The 23,690-nt window shown below is 47.6% G+C and overlaps 2 protein-coding genes across 4 annotated transcripts in view; one reads left to right on the top strand and one right to left on the bottom strand.

Annotated features, from left to right (window-relative positions):
* Positions 1-23,690, bottom strand: part of LOC123767121 (titin homolog) — a 352,063-nt gene that overhangs the window by 163,501 nt on the left and 164,872 nt on the right. The gene's annotated exons all lie outside the window — the stretch shown is intronic.
* Positions 1-23,690, top strand: part of LOC123767118 (glucocorticoid-induced transcript 1 protein) — a 186,349-nt gene that overhangs the window by 54,912 nt on the left and 107,747 nt on the right. Inside the window, exon 1 of one of the 3 annotated variants that reach the window (XM_069304865.1) lies at positions 998-1,661. The exons of 1 other annotated variant lie outside the window; for it this stretch is intronic. In XM_069304865.1, the coding sequence (XP_069160966.1) occupies positions 1,547-1,661 (115 nt within the window). In that variant the 5' untranslated portion in view covers positions 998-1,546. Of the gene's footprint in view, positions 1-997; positions 1,662-1,912; positions 2,152-23,690 lie in introns of those variants that run through there. One more of the 3 variants, XM_045756629.2, reaches the window with a different exon arrangement.

Below are 23,690 nucleotides of genomic sequence, written 5' to 3' on the forward strand. Positions count from 1 at the left end.
TGTATGTTATTTTTTTTATAGTTTGCCCACTGTTTCGAATTCTCTTTTAATTTTGTGAGTGTTAATAGGTTTATTGTCAATGTATAGGAGTTTACATTGTTTAGTGCGAGTCTGTTACTAATCCATGCGTGGACACTTTAATCAATTGTCTGCTGAAAAATTTAATGCGTGTGGGTTGGGGTTGGAGAAGATGAAGGTAGTGTCATCAGCAAATGATGTAGGTTTAAGGCTACAAGCATTTGGCAAGTCATTGATGCAATAAGAAATAACAGCTGCCTTTGCAGGCTGCCTCCGGGTATTTCAGTGGTTAAAGGCAGTGTTGGAAATGTTATGTCATTGATGACTACATATTAGGACCCGTTGAGACACGATCGGATATAATTGAGAAAGCGGCCTCGAATTCTTCTTTGCTGAAGTTTATGTATGAGGTTAATGTGTTTTACTGCTTCGAAGCTTTTATTGTGATAGTGAAGAGACAAATTGGAAATAAATTTGTCAATTGTTGAGTAGATTAAGTCAAGTAAACTTATAATGGAATCATGGGTACTCTTCCGAGATCTAAAGCCGAATGGCTAGAACTTGGAGTGCTGAACTTTACAAGGCAGGAGAACAGCAGCTTGTAGACTTGACAGAGTTGCGATTGTCAGATGTATCACTTCCTTTGTCCGCTCGTTACTTTATTATTATTATATTAGGGGAGGTTTTTCGTAATTCAAGAGATTAGTTGATGAACCATTATTGCTGGAACGTGTACTTAAGCTGGTTTATGTATATAATAATTGGTATTTAGTCTGTGGTCACACAGCCCCGCTCCTGTGCCAGGTAAGTCCACTACGGGCTCACCATAGCCCGTGCTACTTGAAACGTTTTGTTCCCAGTAGCTGAATCTACAACAACAACAACAAGTCTGGGGTAGTACATGAGTACAGTGTACAAGTGTGTTAGTGTAGAAGTATTAAGGTGGGTGTGCAAGCATGGGTTGCAGTAAAAGTGAGCTAATGTGTTGGTGTGTGTGTGTGTGTGTGTGTTGGTGTGAGGTTGGGCAGGGTGGGTGCGGTGCCCCTAGAGGCCCGGGCCGCACCTCCTCCTGCTGCTGCTGCTGCTGCTGCCGGGCCGCGTGGGGGTGGTGGATGATGGTGGGGGGCTTGGGGGTAGAGGGAGCGCGTGTGAGAGGGGGGGACGTAGTAAGTTTAGAGTACAACATTCATACTCTGCAGGCTACGCTATTGATCGTGCGGGAGGCGGCGGGTAAGGGCGGAGTGCCGCGGTTGGCCGGCGCACCTGTCGACCGTAATGGCGTGCGCGTGGTGGCTGGCTGTGGCCGGCCAGCTCACAGAGGCTATACCCGCCTTCCCCACACCGCCGCCACCCGCCTTACCGCGCCCTCCCGACTCATCTCCAACACTTTACGTCCTTTCTGGTTGGTGCGGGTTGGTCAGTTGGCCGCGTCACTTGCCAGAATGTATCGCGACGAGGGCGTGGGAGCCGAGGGCGCGGGTGAGCGCTGCCTTCGGGGCCTGGTGGCGTGGGCCTCCTGCCTCTGTCAATGAGAGCCTGGCTGCCTGGCCCAGGCAACGAGCATGCGCAATCTCACAACCCTACGCTAAACCATGCACCAGGCTTCACTACCCTCAACATACCATCATGTGCTGATCACACAGGTACTTGACGATGGGCGTATTACACAGCCTATGTGTAACACGCTATGTATGTATGTGTTGTATGTACAGCGCGTGCGTGTGTGTGTGTGTGTGTGTGTGTGTGTGTGTGTGTGTGTGTGTGTGTGTGTGTGTGTGTGTGTGTGTGTGTGTGTGTGTGTGTGTGTGTGGCGAGTGTGTGTAAGTGGGGGTGTGGAGGGTGGGCGGGGGTGGGGGACATCGGGCGGCGGTGCAGGAGGGTGGTGGAGGAGTGTGTAGTAGTAACCCGGCGGGAGTGGCAGTGGCGGGGCAGCACGCAGGCGGCGCTCCACCACCACTCCTCGTCGGCCCTCACCACCATCATCATCATCAACAACGCCACTCACCACTACCATTTCTATCATCTGGGCCGTGGTTACCACCAGCTCCCCGAGCCGCCCCTGCCTGGAGCACAAGGCTGCTGCAGTAGTAGCAGCAGCAGCAGGAGGAGTCTCCCCGTCGCCCTCCTGACCAGGTAGGCTCCTGTAGTGGTGTGTAGGGGAGTACCTGGTTACCTCCTCGGGTCTGCTACACGGCATCACCACCACAGGGGACCTTGACCTTTGTTGCACACCGCTCAAGGGATAATTTGCCCTGCAAGTCTTGCCTCACACTTCAACCTAACAAAGGAAGGGTTTTTACACTCGGCTCTTTACAATGGACGTGCTTATGTAGCCCGTGTCAGGAAATGCAAAAGACCGATAAGGATAACTGTGGTTGAGAACACGGAGGGAGGAATAGGGAGCAGATGTACAGGCCCAACTTGACTGTCACTTGACCGTCACTTGACCGTCCCTCACCTCGCCTTCTGGGTGACACTTCCCGCTCACTCAACTGTCCACACCTTGCTCCTCCATCTCCATCCTCCACTCCAAACCTCTCGAATTTTTGTCTAACAAAGACCCCCAACGCCTTTTGACTTGCCCAGGAAACACCACCAATATCCCTCTAATAATAGCATGACTGCCAGAAATGCTGTTAGTTGAGGGAGGGGATACTTAAGCACACACACACTCAGGAGAAGGCATTCGAAGATGTAAGGGCTACACAGAGGAAGGTGTCACCTTGTAGGAGAGGTGTAGCGCGTCTTGCACTCCATGACTCCTCCCATGGTAGGCAGGGCTGTGGGGAGGGGAGGTCTGTGGGGACGTAGGGGGAGGGGAACCTTAGTCGTGAGAGAGAGAGAGAGAGAGAGAGAGAGAGAGAGAGAGAGAGAGAGAGAGAGAGAGAGAGAGAGAGAGAGAGAGAGAGAGAGAGAGAGAGAGAGAGAGAGAGAGAGAGAGAGAGAGAGAGAGATAATGAAAGAGAGTGAGGGGAGAGGGGGGGGGGGGTGGACGAGAAAGTGAGAGCAAGACTGTGTGAAGAGCTTGCGTGTGGACATGTGTGTGCACACGCGCGTGTTGTGTTAGTGGTGAGAGGTTTGTGCACAGTGATTCGGTATTTAGGTACATTGAGGTTAGGGGCGTGCCGTGCCGTGCCATATGTGAATGTGGCAGTGTTGCTAGGTTGGTGGTGGTGGGGGGAGAGAGAGATGGGGGCGGCCGACACACACATACACACACAGGCTCGGGAGCCTCGTTCACTACAAGCAGTGAGCTGCCTGCTACCACCAGTGACACAACTGGGGGAGGGCGGCCCCTGGCGCGGGGCTCTGCTTGGCTCTGGCAGTGGAGGGGAAGCTCGCTGGATGCCAACACCAGCAGCTGACAGCCAGGGAGGCCAGCGCTTGACACCCGCTACCTCCAATACACCCACGCTCCCTATCAACACACATTAGGAATGTGTCGGTCGTAGTAAGAATGTTTAGGTGCTAATATGAATGTATGGGTAGCAATATAAATCTCTGGGTGCCAATATCAACTTGCGAGTATTATAAAAAAAATATTGTTTTCCATTTGATTTAGTGTAAATAGTAATATTGTAGTGGTAATGTGTTAGTATGGAAGTTCAAATGGAAAATACAGATGACAAAGACCTATAAGTCCACGGCTTAGCATAGTGTCTCCTTTTCAAATAGATAAAGAAGTTATATGTGGATAGAAATGGTAGTGATAGCACAGGAGGGAATGTGTAGCTAGTTAAGTTAATTTAATATGCAGCCCACACCCATCCCGCGAACGGGGATATGAACGTAACAGAGGCACATAATGGGCTCACGAACGGAAGCCCGATATTCGTTTAGATAAGCATGTTACATCATTGATGAGTTAGTTACCGACTTAACATATTCATCAACAGTTTATTCACAATTTTGGTTAGCTTCGCTTAATTAGCATAAGCTTACAGCCACATAATAGGTTCAGGGAATGGTGAATAATGCGGTATAGAATAATCAATTTACATTTGAGGTGAGATGGTTAAAATTTACCATATATATTTGTGATGAAATGTTTAGGATAGTGATTTAATTATGGTTCTATAGCTAAGACTAGAATGCATGATCATGAGATATTCAAGTAAGAGACTTATAGGCGGCGTGAGCTACACATTGTGGACACTACACTAGGCTAACTTCCGCTGCCTGGCTGAAATTTTGTGTAACATGTCTTCCCCCGGACAAAACACACGGGCACATCTTGAACAGTAGTGACAGAGTTGTCTCTAAACTCCAAGATTTGTGTTTCACAATTACATAGTGACATAAGATATATTAATATTTTCGTTAAAATTTTACATATGGTCGGATTTACTTCAATAGGTGGCAAAAACTCCCTCCCCAGCCGTTGGCCTGGTTTGCCTCAATGTACAAAATGCAAGGTGCTAACCTAAACATACGAACCCAAGCAACCCACCTAACCTACCGATGCATAGAAAACGTGGATATTTGTAATATGCTACATTTCATAGCACGTACGTTGGGGGACATAAGGTACAAAATGAAGCGTACTAATCGAGAGGCCAGGTGGAACTCCCATATAGGTACTTGCAGCCTAGCCTAAGTTTAGCAGCAGTAACTTCTAGAACTTTGCTGACCTTATTCAATGAGATATGTAGCTCTTCCTGCACAGCAGTAATGAAGGTTGATGGAATACTTTGGGTAAATTTCACTTACAAAGGTCTATTCTATTTCTTTGAAGTTGATGGCATATTACTGCCCCTCAGACTGCACAAAGGCAATCCAAGGGGATATTCAACTCTATACTATAGTATATGCTTTGAATATACGACTATCTGTCATATATCTTATACTAATATCAACGTGTGGATTTTCAAATGTTGTGGTGTTCCTATAAATCATTAATAAGAATATAAGAATTAATAAGTACCAAGAGTGTTGGGGGGTGTGCTACCAAGAGTGTTGGGGGGTGTGCTACCAAGAGTGTTGGGGGGTGTGCTACCAAGAGTGTTGGGGGGTGTGCTACCAAGAGTGTTGGGGGGGTGTGCTACCAAGAGTGTTGGGGGGGTGTGCTACCAAGAGTGTTGGGGGGTGTGCTACCAAGAGTGTTGGGGGGTGTGCTACCAAGAGTGTTGGGGGGGTGTGCTACCAAGAGTGTTGGGGGTGTGCTACCAAGAGTGTTGGGGGGTGTGCTACCAAGAGTGTTGGGGGGTGTGCTACCAAGAGTGTTGGGGGGTGTGCTACCAAGAGTGTTGGGGGGTGTGCTACCAAGAGTGTTGGGGGGGTGTGCTACCAAGAGTGTTGGGGGGGTGTGCTACCAAGAGTGTTGGGGGGTGTGCTACCAAGAGTGTTGGGGGGGTGTGCTACCAAGAGTGTTGGGGGGGGGTGTGCTACCAAGAGTGTTGGGGGGGGTGTGCTACCAAGAGTGTTGGGGGGGGTGTGCTACCAAGAGTGTTGGGGGGGTGTGCTACCAAGAGTGTTGGGGGGGTGTGCTACCAAGAGTGTTGGGGGGGGTGTGCTACCAAGAGTGTTGGGGGGGTGTGCTACCAAGAGTGTTGGGGGGGGTGTGCTACCAAGAGTGTTGGGGGGGGTGTGCTACCAAGAGTGTTGGGGGGGTGTGCTACCAAGAGTGTTGGGGGGGGTGTGCTACCAAGAGTGTTGGGGGGGGTGTGCTACCAAGAGTGTTGGGGGGGTGTGCTACCAAGAGTGTTGGGGGGGGTGTGCTACCAAGAGTGTTGGGGGGGGTGTGCTACCAAGAGTGTTGGGGGGGGTGTGCTACCAAGAGTGTTGGGGGGGGGTGTGCTACCAAGAGTGTTGGGGGGTGTGCTACCAAGAGTGTTGGGGGGGTGTGCTACCAAGAGTGTTGGGGGGGGTGTGCTACCAAGAGTGTTGGGGGGGGTGTGCTACCAAGAGTGTTGGGGGGGGGGGTGCTACCAAGAGTGTTGGGGGGGTGTGCTACCAAGAGTGTTGGGGGGGTGTGCTACCAAGAGTGTTGGGGGGGGTGTGCTACCAAGAGTGTTGGGGGGGTGTGCTACCAAGAGTGTTGGGGCTGTGCTACCAAGAGTGTTGGGGGGTGTGCTACCAAGAGTGTTGGGGGGTGTGCTACCAAGAGTGTTGGGGGGGTGTGCTACCAAGAGTGTTGGGGGGGTGTGCTACCAAGAGTGTTGGGGGGGTGTGCTACCAAGAGTGTTGGGGGGTGTGCTACCAAGAGTGTTGGGGGGTGTGCTACCAAGAGTGTTGGGGGGTGTGCTACCAATGAGTGTTGGGGGTGTGCTACCATGAGTGTTGGGGTGTGCTACCATGAGTGTTGGGGTGTGCTACCAAGAGTGTTGGGGTGCTACCATGAGTGTTGGGGTGCTACCATGAGTGTTGGGGTGCTACCATGAGTGTTGGGGGTGCTACCATGAGTGTTGGGGGTGCTACCATGAGTGTTGGGGTGCTACCAAGAGTGTTGGGGTGCTACCATGAGTGTTGGGGGTGCTACCAATGAGTGTTGGGGGTGCTACCAAGAGTGTTGGGGGTGCTACCAATGAGTGTTGGGGTGCTACCATGAGTGTTGGGGGTGCTACCAAGAGTGTTGGGGGTGCTACCAAGAGAGTTGGGGGTGTTGATGAGTGTGTTGAGTGGTAATGAGGGTGTTAGGGGTAATAATGAGGGTATGAGTGTAATAGGGTGATAATGAGGGGTGTTAATGAGTGTTACCTTCCTATTTAATGTGGTCCCGAGGATCAACGTCCGGGCGGCCCGGTCTCTGACCAGGCCTCCTGGTTAGTGGTCTGCTCAACCAGGCTGTTGGACGCGGCTGCTCGCAGCCTGACGTATGAATACCTGTTAGATCAGGTATCCTTTTGAGGTGTTTGTCAAGTTCTCTCATGAACACTGTGAGGGGTCGGTCAGTTATGTCCCTTATGTGTAGTGGAAGCGTGTTGAACAGTCTCTGGCCTCTGATGTTGATAGTTCTCTCTTGAACACTGAGGGGTCGGCCAGTTATGTCCCTTATGTGTAGTGGAAGCGTGTTGAATAGTCTCGGGCCTCTGATGTTGATAGTTCTCTCTTGAACACTGAGGGGTCGGCCAGTTATGTCCCTTACGTGTAGTGGAAGCGTGTTGAATAGTCTCGGGCCTCTGATGTTGATAGTTCTCTCTTGAACACTGTGAGGGGTCGGCCAGTTATGTCCCTTACGTGTAGTGGAAGCGTGTTGAACAGTCTCGGGCCTCTGACGTTCATCGAGTTCTCTCAGCGCAGCCAATTCTCGCGAGCGTTCGCTACGTCAAGAAACTGTCGTATTAAAGTGCCCTTATCCTAACCTACCAGAGGACCTAAAGCAGAAAACGGAACAGTATTTCAATTTCGTAAAGCGCTTCCATTTTCTAATATGACAGTTTTTGGCCTTAGCATTTTGACGCATACTTTACCTATCTTGAGGTTATCTTGAGTTGATTTCGGGGCTTTAGTGTCCCCGCGGCCCGGTCCTCGACCAGGCCTCCACCCCCAGGAAGCAGCCCATGACAGCTGACTAACACCCAGGTACCTATTTTACTGCTAGGTAACAGGGGCATAGGGTGAAAGAAACTCTGCCCATCGTTTCTCGCCGGCGCCCGGGATCGAACCCGGGACCACGTGTACAGTGTGCTGTCCGCTCGGCCACCGGCTCACCAGGGGGTTATTAGGAGAACGCGTTGCTTAGCGTACGTATTGCACCTCTATTTCAATGGGGCAATTGTGCACATCCTGCCATGGGAGCCGGTCGGCCGAGCGGACAGCACACTGGGCTTGTGAGCCTGTGGTCCCGAGTTCGATCCCGGGCTGCCGGCAAGAAACAATGGGCAGAGATTCATCCTATGCCCCTGTTACCTAGCAGTAAAATAGGTACCTGGGTGTTAGTCAGCTGTCACGGGCTGCTTCCTGGGGGTGGAGGCCTGGTCGAGGACCGGGCCGCGGGGACACTAAAGCCCCGAAATCATCTGAAGATAACTATCTCAAGATGCCTACTGGTTTCACGTGATGTTATTTCCGTGTGCAGAGTCAGAACCAGTTCCTCTAATATTTTCCACTTGTGTAAATCATTACGCCTCCCTCTCTCTGCCTGCGCTCTAGAGAATAGAAATTTAGAACTTTTAATCGGTCGCAATAATTGTGATGTTTTTTGATGATGAATCTCTCTCGCCCATTTCATTGTTGATGTGATTCCCACCTGCTTCTCAAGTTTGTGTAGTAATCTCCTGACCACATCAGTGTCACAAACTTTAACATTAGGTTCTAGGAGGTTCATTAGGCATGATTATCTGGTTCATTAGCCATGATATTGGTGTGTGTTGAAAGTGGCAGTCGGATACTTTACTGTGCGAGTGATTGTGTGGTAGGGAGAGTTTTAAACGAACGGACACACTCGGATAGTGGTAGTGAGTGGAATACATTGGTTAATAGGAGGGGGAGGGGGTTGAGTAGGGGTGTGGTAGTGAGTGGGGGAAGTGGTGTAACGGGGGGGTGGGATAGTTAACGTAGTTAACTAAGTGAAGTAGTTAACAACGTACTGGAGTGAACGATATGGAAGAAAATGCAGAATAACGTAGTTAACTAAGTGAAGTAGTTAACAACGTACTGGAGTGAACGATATGGAAGAAAATGCAGAATAACGTAGTTAACTAAGTGAAGTAGTTAACAACGTACTGGAGTGAACGATATGGAAGAAAATGCAGAATAAAACCAGTGAAGAGCAGAGGTGCCATAGGCACAATCAGAGAACACTGTATGAACATCAGAGGTCCACGGTTGTTCAACACCCTGCCAGCGAGCATAGGAAATATTGCCGGAACAACCGTGGACATCTTCAAGAGGAAACTAGATTGTTTCCTCCAACGGGTGCCGGACCAACCGGGCTGTGGTGGGTATGTGGGCCTGCGGGCCGCTCCAAGCAACAGCCTGGTGGACCAAACTCTCACAAGTCAAGCCTGGCCTCGGGCCGGGCTTGGGGAGTAGAAGAACTCCCAGAACCCCATCAACCAGGTATCAACCAGATAGTGAGTGGGGGTGTGGTATTGTTGAATGTAACCGATAACAACATTGGGCAATGTATTTATGACATATATAACAAAATAGAACATAATAACACAAATAATAATGAGTATGTTATTATGTGTTACTCACCAATGCTGTAAAGGCACCCACTGTATATCCACTTTATGGACACTTCTTACTACTATTCTTGTTCTTCTTTGTGCGTCGGACAGGTGTTTGCATCTCTATTATTGCATTATCCATCATTTCAGCCAATAAGTTGGAGATTTGTCTAACATTTTTAAGTAATTTTTACATAATTCGAATATTTTTCAAGTTATACCCCCTTCAATGTCACACATCATATGACGTTTTGCGCAGTTTTAGGGTTAAACACTCATTGTATTAATCAAATGAACATTTTGTAACCTTAAAATACCTAATAAAGCACAACGGGAAGGGGGTGGTAGTATAAAAGAACATAGAAACAGCATTGGAGGGGGACCTAAAAATCCCCTTTAATGCATTGTGTGCGCTTTGTTCCGAGGCTAAGGATCCCTTTCTTCCAGTAAGGGGTAATACTCCCTTCCCTATTAATTAATTTAAAAATATATAATACACACACACACACACACACACACACACATAACAATCACTGTTCGAAGATCTCATTCAGGTCTTCAGATGTGGGGTGCGTGCCCAAGATACAGCAAGCATTTCCTCTCTGGACTGCGACACTGAGGTGCTGGAACAGGAAACTGGCCACTGTCTCTAGTTTGCTTAATGAGTTCCTCACCCACCTCCTTTAGGAACTTGAGTGCACATTTACCCCAGGCACCCTGGGTCTCGGAGCCATTCGGCACGAACCTGTAACAACGTTCTAGGTCCCTGTACAGTACTTGTTAGTTTTCTGGGTCTCCCAGAAGATGACCACCCTGCCTCCCTCAGCTGTACTGTGAGGTAGATAGGTATCAGCCAATGTAGATGCACACGTATAGTCCCACACGACCTGCCCACCATCCCTCCATGACTCCATCTGGGTGTTTGTGACTGTTGTTAGGTCTGCACAACTGAGGTTCCCTTTGTGCTGGACACCCAGCTGTAGCCAAACTTTTCTTGATGATGTCATTGACTGCTTAATGTCTGGCAATCTTTACCTGCGACTTACGACAGATGAGACCATGGCATGTATTGGTCTGTCCGCGCATAGGCACAGATACACCGGTGTTGGATGGAGATGAGGGCGGCAAGGTGCAGGGCAACACCAATACTTAGGGCTCAACGGTCCAGGCGGGTGCCCAAGGCGAAATTAGAGACAGCCAACAGAAAGTCCCCAGCATGGGGGGCTTGCACAGCTAGGATGTGTGCTTTGCCCTTCCCAGAAGCTGCCTTCAGCAATGCTGTGGTAATGTTCTCCGCTATAGGGCTATCCCATTTGGCCTTTTTGAAGTCGTTTGGAAAAGTTGGTCGAGGTTGAGAGTTGGCAAGATTATCCCACTGGCCGGCTCCGTCCACGAATTTGGTATCATAAATCCAATATATTATACATTATATTTATTTATTTATATATATTCGTAGCAGTCTTATGAACATGTGTTGTTGAGTGTGACCGAAGGGGTGAGATTAATGATTCTAACACGAATCTCAGTATATAGGCAAGACAACAACGTCTTTCTCTAGGCGATGAACAACACCCAAGCAACAGGGCTCCATCAAGGCGCTTATAATCTCCTCACACAACCAGACCATCACCAGAGACATCCTAACAAGCAGCACTGAAATAATGGACAGGTGTAACGACAACAGAAGCCAGGACAACAGAAGCCAGGACAACAGAAGCCAGGACAACAGAAGCCAGGACAACAGAAGCCAGGACAACAGAAGCCAGGACAACAGAAGCCAGGACAACAGAAGCAGGACAACAGAAGGCAGACATCAACGAGGCCTTACACATGAATAAGTCAAGACCATTAATCAACAAGTTAACGCATCCAGAATACCTTCATTCTCTTCAGGGCGCTGGTGACCGAGTGGACAGCTCGCTGGATACGTAATCCTGTGGGCCGGGGTTCGATTCCCGGCGCCGGCGGAAACAGGTGGGCAGAGTTTCTCTCACCCTGATGCCCCTGTTACCTAGCAGTAAATAGATACCTGGGAGTTAGACAGCTGTTACGGGCTGCTTCCTGGTGTGTGTGTGTGTGTGTGTGTGTGTGTGTGTGTGTGTGTGTGTGTGTGTGTGTGTGTGTGTGTGTGTGTGTGTGTGTGTGTGGTGAAAAAAAGTATTAACAGTTGATTGACAGTTGAGAGGCGGGCCGAAAGAGCAGAGCTCAACTCCCGCAAGCACAACTAAGTGAATACACACACCATAGTTCACCCACACTCACTCACTGTCTTGTCGATTGATTGATTGATTGATTGATTGATTGAAGATGATTAAGCCCACCATAAGCCATAGGTACGAGTAGCCCGTAGGTAGTAGACGTTTGGTGTGAATGTGATCTTTGGTCGTGTAACATCTTTAAGTGTCTGGGCCCTGGCGGGGGTCGTGTCCTGTTGATTGTTCTTGTAGCTTCAGCTACCTGGGACAAAAAGTTCCAAGTAGCACGGGCTATAGTGAGCTCGTAGTGTGTGTCATTGAACTTGATCTTATATACTGCTGAACAAGGCGTGTGAGGTCATCGGCATTCCTTTGATGTGGAAGAACTAATCCTGGTGGATCATCATGGCAGCATCGTACCTGACAACTTTGTGACCACCTCACCGTTGACCTGTCCCTTGGTTAGCGCCTGACCGAGGTGTGAATTATCCAGTGTGATCTGCCGACTACCCGGCGACGCGTCCAACTGTTGCTGTTACACACAGAGATCACACTAACGTGATGCATCAAATGAACAAATCCACAAGAGCCGTGACGAGGATTCGAACCTGCGCCCGGGAGCATCCCAGACACTGCCTTAATCGACTGAGCTACGACAGGGTTAAAAGAGTTGAAACCGAAGTTCAGTAGAACTAGTTAAAGTAGTTGAAACCGAAGTTCAGCTCACACACGGCACCACACTGAGGTGTTCCAGAGTCACACACACGGCACCATACTGAGGTGTTCCAGAGTCACTCACACGGCACCATACTGAGGTGTTCCAGAGTCACACACACACACGGCACCATACTGAGGTGTTCCAGAGTCACACTCACACACGGCACCATACTGAGGTGTTCCAGAGTCACACACACGGCACCATACTGAGGTGTTCCAGAGTCACACTCACACACGGCACCATACTGAGGTGTTCCAGAGTCACACTCACACACGGCACCATACTGAGGTGTTCCAGAGTCACACTCACACACGGCACCATACTGAGGTGTTCCAGCGTCACACTCACACACGGCACCATACTGAGGTGTTCCAGAGTCACACTCACACACGGCACCATACTGAGGTGTTCCAGCGTCACACTCACACACGGCACCATACTGAGGTGTTCCAGAGTCACACTCACACACGGCACCATACTGAGGTGTTCCAGCGTCACACTCACACACGGCACCATACTGAGGTGTTCCAGAGTCACTCACACGGCACCATACTGAGGTGTTCCAGAGTCACACACACACGGCACCATACTGAGGTGTTCCAGAGTCACACTCACACACGGCACCATACTGAGGTGTTCCAGAGTCACACACACGGCACCATACTGAGGTGTTCCAGAGTCACACTCACACACGGCACCATACTGAGGTGTTCCAGAGTCACACTCACACACGGCACCATACTGAGGTGTTCCAGCGTCACACTCACACACGGCACCATACTGAGGTGTTCCAGAGTCACACTCACACACGGCACCATACTGAGGTGTTCCAGCGTCACACTCACACACGGCACCATACTGAGGTGTTCCAGAGTCACACTCACACACGGCACCATACTGAGGTGTTCCAGCGTCACACTCACACACGGCACCATACTGAGGTGTTCCAGAGTCACACACACGGCACCATACTGAGGTGTTCCAGAGTCACACTCACACACGGCACCATACTGAGGTGTTCCAGAGTCACACTCACACACGGCACCATACTGAGGTGTTCCAGAGTCACACTCTCACACGGCACCATACTGAGGTGTTCCAGAGTCACACTCACACGGCCCACACGGACGAGCGACGTGACCTCACCTTCCAGACTCACGTTCCCGCCAGCGTTCCCAACGTCAAGAAACTGTCGTACCAAAGTGCCTTATCCTAACCTACCAGAGGACCCACGAACAGAAAACGGGACAGCATGTCAATTTCGCGAGCCGCTATTTTCTAGTACGACAGGTTTTGGTCTTAGATAAAGTGTACGTTAATATGTGACGTGGGGTTAGAGGGCGGGTTGCTCCTTCAACCATCTGCTAAGACTGTCATCTTTTGCTTCAGTATAGCTGTCAATATACTGTCAATATAGTATACTGTCAATAGCTGTCAGTATAGCTTCAGTATAGTTGTCAAGCCTGGCCTCAGGCCGGGCTTGGGGAGTAGAATAACTCCCAGAACCCCATCAACCAGGTATCAACCAGCTGTCTTCTGCGTCCCCTTGTCTGCCTCCATAACTTTACGCTTTCAATATTCACTCCTCTGGGGCCAGATTCACGAAAGCAGTTACGCAAGCACTTACGAACCTGTACATCTTTTCTCAATCTTTGGCGGTTTTGTTTACAATTATTAAACAATTAATGAGTTCCGAAGCACCAGGAGGCTGTTTATAACAATAACAACAGTTGATTGGGAAGTTTTCATGCTTGTAAACTATTTAATAAATGTAACCAAAGCCGTCAAAGATTGAGGAAAGATGTACACGTTCGTAAGTGCTTGCGTAACTGCTTCGTGAATCTGGCCCCTGTTCATTAATTTTGTCAAGATGTTAATAATAATAATCCTCTGGTCACGTTAAGATGCCTGTTAGAATTGATCATCTTATTCATTAACAAAGGTTTTGATTAATTGTTATTTATATTATTTATTATGACAACTTATATAGTCGAGTCGTAGTTCATTGCTGACTGCAACCCAGGCGGAGGAGGCAACCCGTTCTCGCACTTTCTTACAGTCAGTATTGACTTATTAAATAAGCGCATGTGTGACATGCTAATTTTTTGTGACTATTTTAGTTTACCTTGAAAAGCTTCATAGAAAACACCGACCTTACCTAACCACCTTAGTATGTTAAGATAAGCACCTTATTGCTTCGTAATTACAATTACTTAACCTATACCTATAGTAGGTTAAGTAATAATTGTAATTACGAAGCAATAAGATGCTTATCTTAACATACTAAGAAGGTTAGGTAAGGTCGGTGTTTTCTATGAAGCTTTTCAAGGTAAACTAAAATAGTCACAAAAATTAGTATGTCACATATGCGCTTATTTAATAAGTCAATACTGACTATACGAAAGTGCGAGAACGGGTTGGAGGAGGATACTACCACCCAAAATTCAGTGCATTTGTGAAGCTTTATTTAAAAAAGTATTTTAGAAGTGTTATTGGGTGTTTAAAATGAGCATTAGCGAGCCGGTCGGCCGAGCGGACAGCACACTGGACTTGTGATCCTGTGGTCCTGGGTTCGATCCCAGGCGCCGGCGAGAAACAATGGGCAAAAGTTTCTTTCACCCTATGCCCCTGTTACCTAGCAGTAAAATAGGTACCTGGATGTTAGTCAGCTATCACGGGCTGCTTCCTGGGGGTGGAGGACTAGTAGAGGACCGGGCCGCGGGGACACTAAAGCCCCGAAATCATCAAGATAACCTCAAGAAGCATACTTAAGTTACATGTAAACATGTGTATAAGTACCGACGTCATCAATTAAAATCGACGAGTCCCCCCAAAACTTGGTTCCCGTGATTCACCATTCCCAGACACCTAAAATGGTAAGCTCAACCGAGCATAACTTACTTTTAAGTTATTATCCACGAACTCTCTCAACTCCTGACGCAATGTGACCAGCTGCAAAAGCTGTAAGGTTTCCGGGCTGCAGTGTATTTTCTCCCTCTTCACTGTGATGCAAGATAACCCCTTGTCACTACCCCAGTCTTAATATTATGAATGATTAGTGTGTTGCAGGTTGTTTGAGTCACGTTACTAATGTACTGTAAGGTTTCTCCTCGTTTTCTGTAAAGACACTCTGAATTTTAGGATGAAGTTTTCAATTTCAATTTGCAATACACAAGTTTTAAATATCAGGAATTTCTTTTTCAGGATTATTAAACGATATAGATTTTATACAAAATTTTAAAATTTAAATTTTACCACCCCAAAAATGGGGTGGTAAATGTAAGAAGACAAATAAGTGCATTTAAATGTAATCTATGTGCCTATATTTGCAGTATCGGTATTATTTTATCTAACACTTCAATGACGTGTGCTTGCTTGCTTGCTTGCTAGCTCAGGATCAGATGACTTGCGACTCTGGGGCCAGATTCACGGAAGCACTTACGCAAGCACTTACAAACCTGTACATCTTTTTTCAATCTTTGGCGGCTTTGTTTACAATTATTAAACAGTTGATGCGCTCCGAAGCACCAGGAGGCTGTTTATAACAATAACAACAGTTGATTGACAAGTTTTCATGCTTGTAAACTGTTTAATAAATGTAACCAAAGCCGTCAAAGATTGAGGAAAGATGTACACGTTCGTAAGTGCTTGCGTAACTGCTTTCGTGAATCTGGGCCCTTTGTAAGCAAGTTCTTACTCCCATAGTTTATCTTCAAATCTTTACCCAACCAGTTTTTGCTGGAACGCGATCTGCCAATCGACTTACAACCAGGTCCCCGTTTACTGCCCCGGGTGAAAATTGGCGAACAGTTAAGGATCAGTGAGCAATCATGTCTCCCACAGTAGGAGGACAAGTTATAAGGATAGCTCAAGAAATTAAACCGCGCGTCTCTGGAAGACAGGAGTTAGGAGAGACATGATTACAACATGAAATTATCATGCTAATTGATAGGCCACACAACTCCATTAATCACAGCTTAATTGACTGGCCTGCAGGCATAGTTGTGCAATGATCATTATTAGAATTATCGTGTTATAAATTTACATTGTCGTCGTTTATAATCTCTCAGATCACGAGAAGCATTTTGTTTTAAGTTCAAACATCTTAAAAAAAAACAAGAATCGATGCTGCGTAATAAGGTAATAAGTATCGGTTTAGGTCAAAATATTGTGTTGGCACCCATCCGGAATGGCAGAGTTGGTCAGCACACTCTTGCTTCCGACAGCTTGTAATGGCTCAATATCAAGTGAATATCACAATGTTAAATTAAACATTTTGGCGTTTGTGCTAGAATATTGTCTTTGCCTTTTCAAGCTCAGCGGTCACATCAAGAGAAGATTAAACAAAATCACTAATTTTAAAGTTCAAATAGAAAAGGAATGGAGTAGCCTCGTACACACACACACAGAATGTATAAATTAACGTGGACGTAAAACTGATTAACTGTCCAGCTAACATCAGTAATTGTCATAACTACACACGGCAAAGATATACGTAACAAGAAATAATGCATTGATCATCAGTATTCGTAATCATAACTATACAAACATGATGCTTCATTACTCAAACTGTAAATCTTAGCCAGAGCTCACAGTTATACGCAGGCGATGAGTCACAATAACGTGGCTAAAGTATGTTAACCAGACCACACACTAGAAGGTGAAGGGACGACGACGTTTCGGTCCGTCCTGGACCATTCTCAAGTCGATTGTCGACTTGAGAATGGTCCAGGACAGACCGAAACGTCGTCGTCCCTTCACCTTCTAGTGTGTGGTCTGATTAACTCACAGTTATACAATAATAAGTCTAGAGTATGATATCAACTGCGCCATATAGCCACAGTATTTATATTAATATACCTCCCAGCAGTATGCAAACATGAGACACGGGTATCCTAATGCACTTACTGATTAGTATCGGTCTTGTAAGTAAATGTGACTGGTAAAGAAAATGGTACATTCCTCTCCCCCTAGCCTAACCTAACCTAACCTAAACAGATGGTTCACGACAAGTTCACAAACTCCCATAATACCTCAGTGGCCACACAGCCTCGTATCGCACTGCTGCTGCTGTTGTTAAAGATTCGCTACCTGGAACGAGGTTCCAAGTAGCACGGGCTATGGTGAGCCCGTAGTGCCTTTTTTTTTTTTATTGCACTGCGTCGGCAGATTTCCTGCTCGAGGTTAGCGGGTGACGTCACTAGTTAAAGAGAATCTTCGCTTGTTGAGGTGAATAAAGCTTTGGTTGACGTCCGCTTGTATCTTGAGGTTATCTTGAGATGATTTCGGGGCTTTAGTGTCCCCGCGGCCCGGTCCTCGACCAGGCCTCCACCCCCAGGAAGCAGCCCCGTGACAGCTGACTAACACCCAGGTACCTATTTTACTGCTAGGTAACAGGGGCATAGGGTGAAAGAAACTCTGCTCATTGTTTCTCGCCGGCGCCTGGGATCGAACCTGGGACCACAGGATCACAAGTCCAGTGTGCTGTCAAGCACTTACGAACCTGTACATCTTTTCTCAATCTTTGGCGGCTTTGTTTACAATTATTAAACAGTTAATGAGCTCCGAAGCACCAGGAGGCTGTTTACAACAATAACAACAGTTGATTAGGCAAGTTTTCATGCTTGTCAACTGTTTAATAAATGTAACAAAGCCGTCAAAGATTGAGGAAAGATGTACAAGTTCGTAAGTAGTTGCGTAACTGCTTCGTGAATCTGGCCCCTGCCCTCCACGACAAAGCTGTAGGCTGCAGCTCCTAATCTCAGCTTCACTCAGAGATCCGTCAATGTGAGCCGTTGCTCACACTCCACTACCATTCACTCGCTCGCTTGACCACGAATTAGTTTCGCCACCTCACTTGTTCTCTTGAATGAACACACACCTTTATAAGTCTCCCACCTGGAAAGTTTACTGTCACTACGGCGTTTTCTTTCTTCATTGATTCCATTGACCATTTGTAAATGAATTTCAACACAGTTTGACGTTCTTGCTGTAGGACACTACTCAGCGCCACCGGTCCACAGTGTGTACTTGATATCATGTCAACCACTCGCGACCCTCAAGTCACAAGAACCTAAATACAAGTCATAAAGAAGGGAGCCGGTCGGCCGAGCGGACAGCACACTGGACTTGTGATCCTGTGGTCCCGGGTTCGATCCCAGGCGCCGGCGAGAAACAATGGGCAGTTTCTTTCACCCTATGTCCCTGTTACCTAGCAGTAAAATAGGTACCTGGGTGTCAGTCAGCTGTCACGGGCTGCTTCCTTGGGGTGGAGGCCTGGTCGAGGATCGGGCCGCTGGGACACTAAAGCCCCGAAATCGTCTCAAGAGATAGCCACATTGAAGGCTCATCCTGAAGTTCCTCCCTAGATATCTTTGCATCCTTGACAAACGTCTTCCCTGTTCTGGTGATCCCGGGGCTCGCCTGCCATCCCCAGTCCTCTCTACTCCTACGAATCCCTTCACAAGATGACCGTGTCATGGCAGTACTCAAGCCACCAGTCCTTGAGTGTCTTCGGATCCTCCTGCCAACAGTAAAACAAGGGAGTCATACGTACCTGGAGTGAATAAATCCACAAGGGCCGTGACGAGGATTCGAACCTGCGTCCGGGAGCATCCCAGACACTGCCTTAATCGACTGAACTTGTGGATTTGTTCATTTGATGCATCACGTTATTGTGATCTCTGTGTGTGACGTACCTGGAGTGTACGTGGATGGGGTTCTGAGAGTTGTTGTTGTTGTTGTTCTCCCCACGCCCGGCCCGGGGCCAGGCTTGACTTGTGAGAGGTTGGTCCAACAGACTGTTGCTTGGAGCGGCCCGCAGGCAAGTGACGTCTCATCACTTATGTCTGGGCAACCAGAATGTAGACTCGGGAGACCCCAGCATTACTGGGCTAATGGACGCACATGTGCACTACATTATCTTCACTGTAGCCATCTTCACTACACACAACCATCATCACTAACAATCTTTACACATAACCATCATCGCAGTAACCACCTTTATGCTCGTGCACTGGCGGGTACCCGATTCACAACCATAAACTGCCTAAGACAAAGGATATACATTTTGTTATGTATTGTCAAGCACACACATTTATGGTACTTGTACGGGTTAAACAGTGTGCTGCAATAAGGTGTGTCTTCCATTCTCAAGTCGATTGTCACAATCGACTTGAGAATGGTCCAGGACGGACCGAAACGTCGTCGTCCCTTCACCTTCTAGTGTGTGTGGTCTGGTCAACATACTTTAGCCACGTTATTGTGACTCATCGCCTGCAGGTTTCTCTTCATTCTGGGGGCTCCCTACACAGTTGTGTAGAACGGCATACGATGGATTAATCTTAGGGAAGGCTGGAGTCTGATACTTAGCAGATTGCATGAAGTGACAAATGACAGTAAATACCAAAGATGGGACGAGGGGGCCGACTCCAACCTCCCTCCATGACTTGTGTCCCCAGAAACCACCACCAGTCATCCCTGCAGTGTTTGGTGAAGCTAGCCCCAAGCGTCTGACCTCAACCTTGGACAGACAGACATCCTTTTGGTGTGTATGAGAGAACACAGTTGTTGTGTTCTCTCATACACAGTTGTTGTGTTCTCTCTTACGGTTGTGAACACTCCATGAGAACTGGAATTCAGTGCCGCGTGCGTGCGTGCGTGCGTTTACTAGTTGTGTTTTTGCGGGGGTTGAGCTTTGCTCTTTCGGCCCGCCTCTCAACTGTCAATCAACTGTTTACTATTTTTTTTCCCCCCACACCCCACACACACCCCAGGAAGCAGCCCGTGACAGCTGACTAACTTCCAGGTACCTATTTACTGCTAGGTAACAGGGGCACTTAGGGTGAAAGAAACTTTGCCCATTTGTTTCTGCCTCGTGCGGGAATCGAACCCGCTCCACAGAATTACGAGTCCTGCGCGCTATCCACCAGGCTACGAGGCCCCTCCGTGTGTGTGTGTGTATGTGTGTGTACTCACCTAGTTGTGTTTGCGGGGGTTGAGCTCTGGCTCTTTGGTCCCGCCTCTCAACCGTCAATCAACAGGTGTACAGATTCCTGAGCCTACTGGGCTCTATCATATCTACACTTGAAACTGTGTATGGAGTCAGCCTCCACCAGCCTGTGTGTGTGTGTGTGTGTGTGTGTGTGTGTGTAAAGAGAGATAGGCAAGTATATTGGAGGTGGGAGGGCTTGACCTCTGGTGCTTGTACTGCGGGGTCCCTGAGCGTGGGGGGAGGCCGTGCCTCAAGGGGGGGTCAACCCGACCATTTTACCTCCAGACCAACATGTCAGCCAAACAATTGTATAAAGAAAATCACAAGGGAAAGTCCGGGAGTGACGCGGCCTTGTCGCTATCTCTTTGTCATGTTCCTCTTGTGCTTTAATGCCTCTCTTGCCTCCCTCTTGTCTCTGGTCACTCTCTTGCCTCCCTGTTGTCTCTGGTCACTCTCTCCCTCCCTGTTGTCTCTGTTCACTCTCCCACCATGTGAGTTACCGTTAGTTTGAACTATGAGTCTGTGGTCGAGTATGACGTATGGGAGATTGTAATGTCCCTTCAGTGTATTAAAGCATAAACAGTGCATCTTCGTTCTTAGTTGACTCTTTATCTACCAGTTGAGCGAAAATGGCTTTAATTCCTCTCGAACTCTGTTTTGACCTTTGCCCAAGACAGCTTAAGAAAGACGTCTTGAAGGTACATGAAGGCTGCCGAGTTGGGAAACCATGTGTCAGCTCGAGAGGTTGTCAGTGTGGAGAGTGAAGTTACTCCTGGATCTTGAAGTGCGGGTTAGATTGTACCAGTGATACCTGGTTGATACCTGGTTGATGGGGTTCTGGGAGTTCTTCTACTCCCCAAGCCCGGCCCAGATTGTACCAGTGATACCTGGTTGATTCCTGGTTGATGGGGTTCTGGGAGTTCTACTCCCCAAGCCCGGCCCGAGGCCAGGCTTGACACATCTGAGTGACGCATCTGAGTGAATACTCTCCCTTAAATAACTCGGCAAATGGATCCTCTGACAGGAAAATAAGACTCGGACAAATTGTAAGTAGTTTTAGGGCAATGGATGTTATTATGTAACATAAAGGAACACGGCGGGTGAGAGTCCACATATACAGCCTGGCCTCACACTTAATACACATCAGTGTTTACGCTATAGAATCCCAATTCCAGTGAAATTAAGAGCATACTATTGACGCTTCCCCAGACGAATGAGCATCGAGCAAGGGAGCCGGTCGGCCGAGCGGACAGCACGCGGGACTTGTGATCCTGGGTTCGATCCCAGGCGCCGGCGAGAAACAATGGGCAGAGTTTCTTTCACCCTATGCCCCTGTTACCTAGCAGTAAAATAGGTACCTGGGTGTTAGTCAGCTGTCACGGGCTGCTTCCTGGGGGTGGAGGCCTGGTCGAGGACCGGGCCGCAGGGACACTAAAAGCCCAGAAATCATCTCAAGATAACCTCAAGATAATCGAGATTCATAGATTAGGAGAGTTTTGACGCTGGTAAAATCGCAGGACTCTGGTGAATTATATGTGGAGAGAGAGATGGCTGCTTATATAGTCTGGGTCTTAAGTCCCTACTCGTAAGTAACGACTTGCTGCTAGACTTTCATAATAAGTCTTAAGACGTTTGAAGCTTCTACCAACAAATGTCAAAGTTTTTACTGAAAACATATTTTTCTCAATAAAGATGTTAATACAGTTTTGCCTAATAGGCGTAATTCAGTAAGGTGCTGCTCGTATTCACTGTCACACAGGATACAAGGTCATACATAATGTATAAGGACCAAATTACAGATTTAAACACATTTCATGAGGTTACTTTCTACATCAGATATTATACATATTTGAATATACGAATTTGTAAATGCAATTCCCTATTGTTCACTGTCACAAGGGACGAGAATGCGTTTATGAGAGATGTAGAATTGTTTTTTTTTTCCTTTTTTTACCTTCCCCTCTTTTTCCTGTTCTACCCAACCACTTGGGCTGGACGGTAGAGCGACGGTCTCGCTTCATACAGGTCGGCGTTCAATCCCCGACTGTCCAAGTGGTTGGGGCACCATTCCTTCCCCCCGTCCCATCCCAAATCCTTATCCTGACTCCTTACAAGTGCTATATAGTCGTAATGACTTGGCGCTTCCTCCTCATAGCTCCCTCCCTGTTCTTCCTTTAATAATATGGACAAGCAAACTTAGGATAAATGACTAGGCTGTCTTGCAATGCACCAGACTCAATTATATAATTACATGCTTGTACAATAGACAATGGGAGCCGGTCGGCCGAGCGGACAGCACGCTCGTGCTTGTGATCCTGCGTTCGATCCCAGGCGCCGGCGAGAAACAATGGGCAGAGTTTCTTTCACCCTATGCCCCTGTTACCTAGTAGTAAAATAGGTACCTGGGTGTTAGTCAGCTGTCACGGGTTGCTTCCTGGGGGTAGAGGCCTGGTCGAGGACCGGGCCGCGGGGACACTAAAAAGCCCCGAAATCATCTCAAGATAGCCTCAAGATAACCAAGATAGACCAGGGAGTCTAAGATCCTTTTACAGTTTCACATTCAGTAATGTAGTGTTCAAATGAATAAATGCCTTAACGGCCACTGAAGTTATCAAGCTGAATATTCTGGCCAAGGCGAATTCGCGCAGTAACTACACAAGTACCTATTATTACAACAGTTGTCATAGCGTTTAATACTGTAGCTTTTAGTTCTGTGGGCATTTCTTAATTCTTCTAAATCTGAAGTAATCTCTGTAATTTGTATGTTTTAATAATTATATTAGATAGTCAGAAATCCCAGTCTATATTTTATTTCCTGCAAGCCTCACTGGCCAGTCGATCTACAAAGTTATTCTTTCCAACTCCAACATGGGATGGGATCCACACAAATTTTAAGCAAAAATTATCATCGTTGGCAAAAATGATAAAATTTTTCTATTTTACTGAAAAGTAAGATAAGCATTTTCAGGAGGGCTAGCTTGGTACAAGGTTACTGCCGATTGTACCAAGCTAGCCCGCTTGACAGCCATGGTTGACTGCCATTGTTGACCACCGCTGCTGATTGCTAGTGCAGAGCAGTACTAAGTCTTAAATGAACTTGGATGGAGGCACGAACCGCCTGCTGGATGGGGGTTCAGGGTGCATGATAGGCAAATTATAATTATCCTGAAGTCATATGACAACAGTAAACTCCTTAGCTTAAAAGACCATTAGACTCCAGTATACCTCGACCCCATTATGTGATTCCACCCTTCCTGCCACTCACCCTCAAGATGGGTATATATGGAGGGTCATTAGTAAACTAATTAACTCGTGAATCACGCGCTTCGAGGTTACCAATTTTCCCCCACGGTTGTGCGAGTACTTTGGTCAGCCTCGGCGTGTGTGGAGGCCGCAGAACACCACCAGAAATCCATAACGGGCGAGTATGGTTATATAGAGTTGGATTCGTCCTGACAGTGTTCACACGTCCGTATGTGGTATCTATTGATGGGTGCATATTTAAGGACTTTTTTTTAATCGCGTTCAGAGTGATTGGCGATGAATTGAAGAGGCGCGTTGTTGGGATGTGTGAGAGAGAGGGAGAGGGAGGGAGGGCGCTTGAGCTCAGGCACCTGGTGTGTCCATTCATGTGTAGGTCTGGTGGGGGGAGG

The sequence above is a fragment of the Procambarus clarkii genome, chromosome 53 (genome assembly GCF_040958095.1).
Source record: "Procambarus clarkii isolate CNS0578487 chromosome 53, FALCON_Pclarkii_2.0, whole genome shotgun sequence".
NCBI classification, from domain to species: Eukaryota; Metazoa; Arthropoda; class Malacostraca; order Decapoda; family Cambaridae; genus Procambarus; species Procambarus clarkii.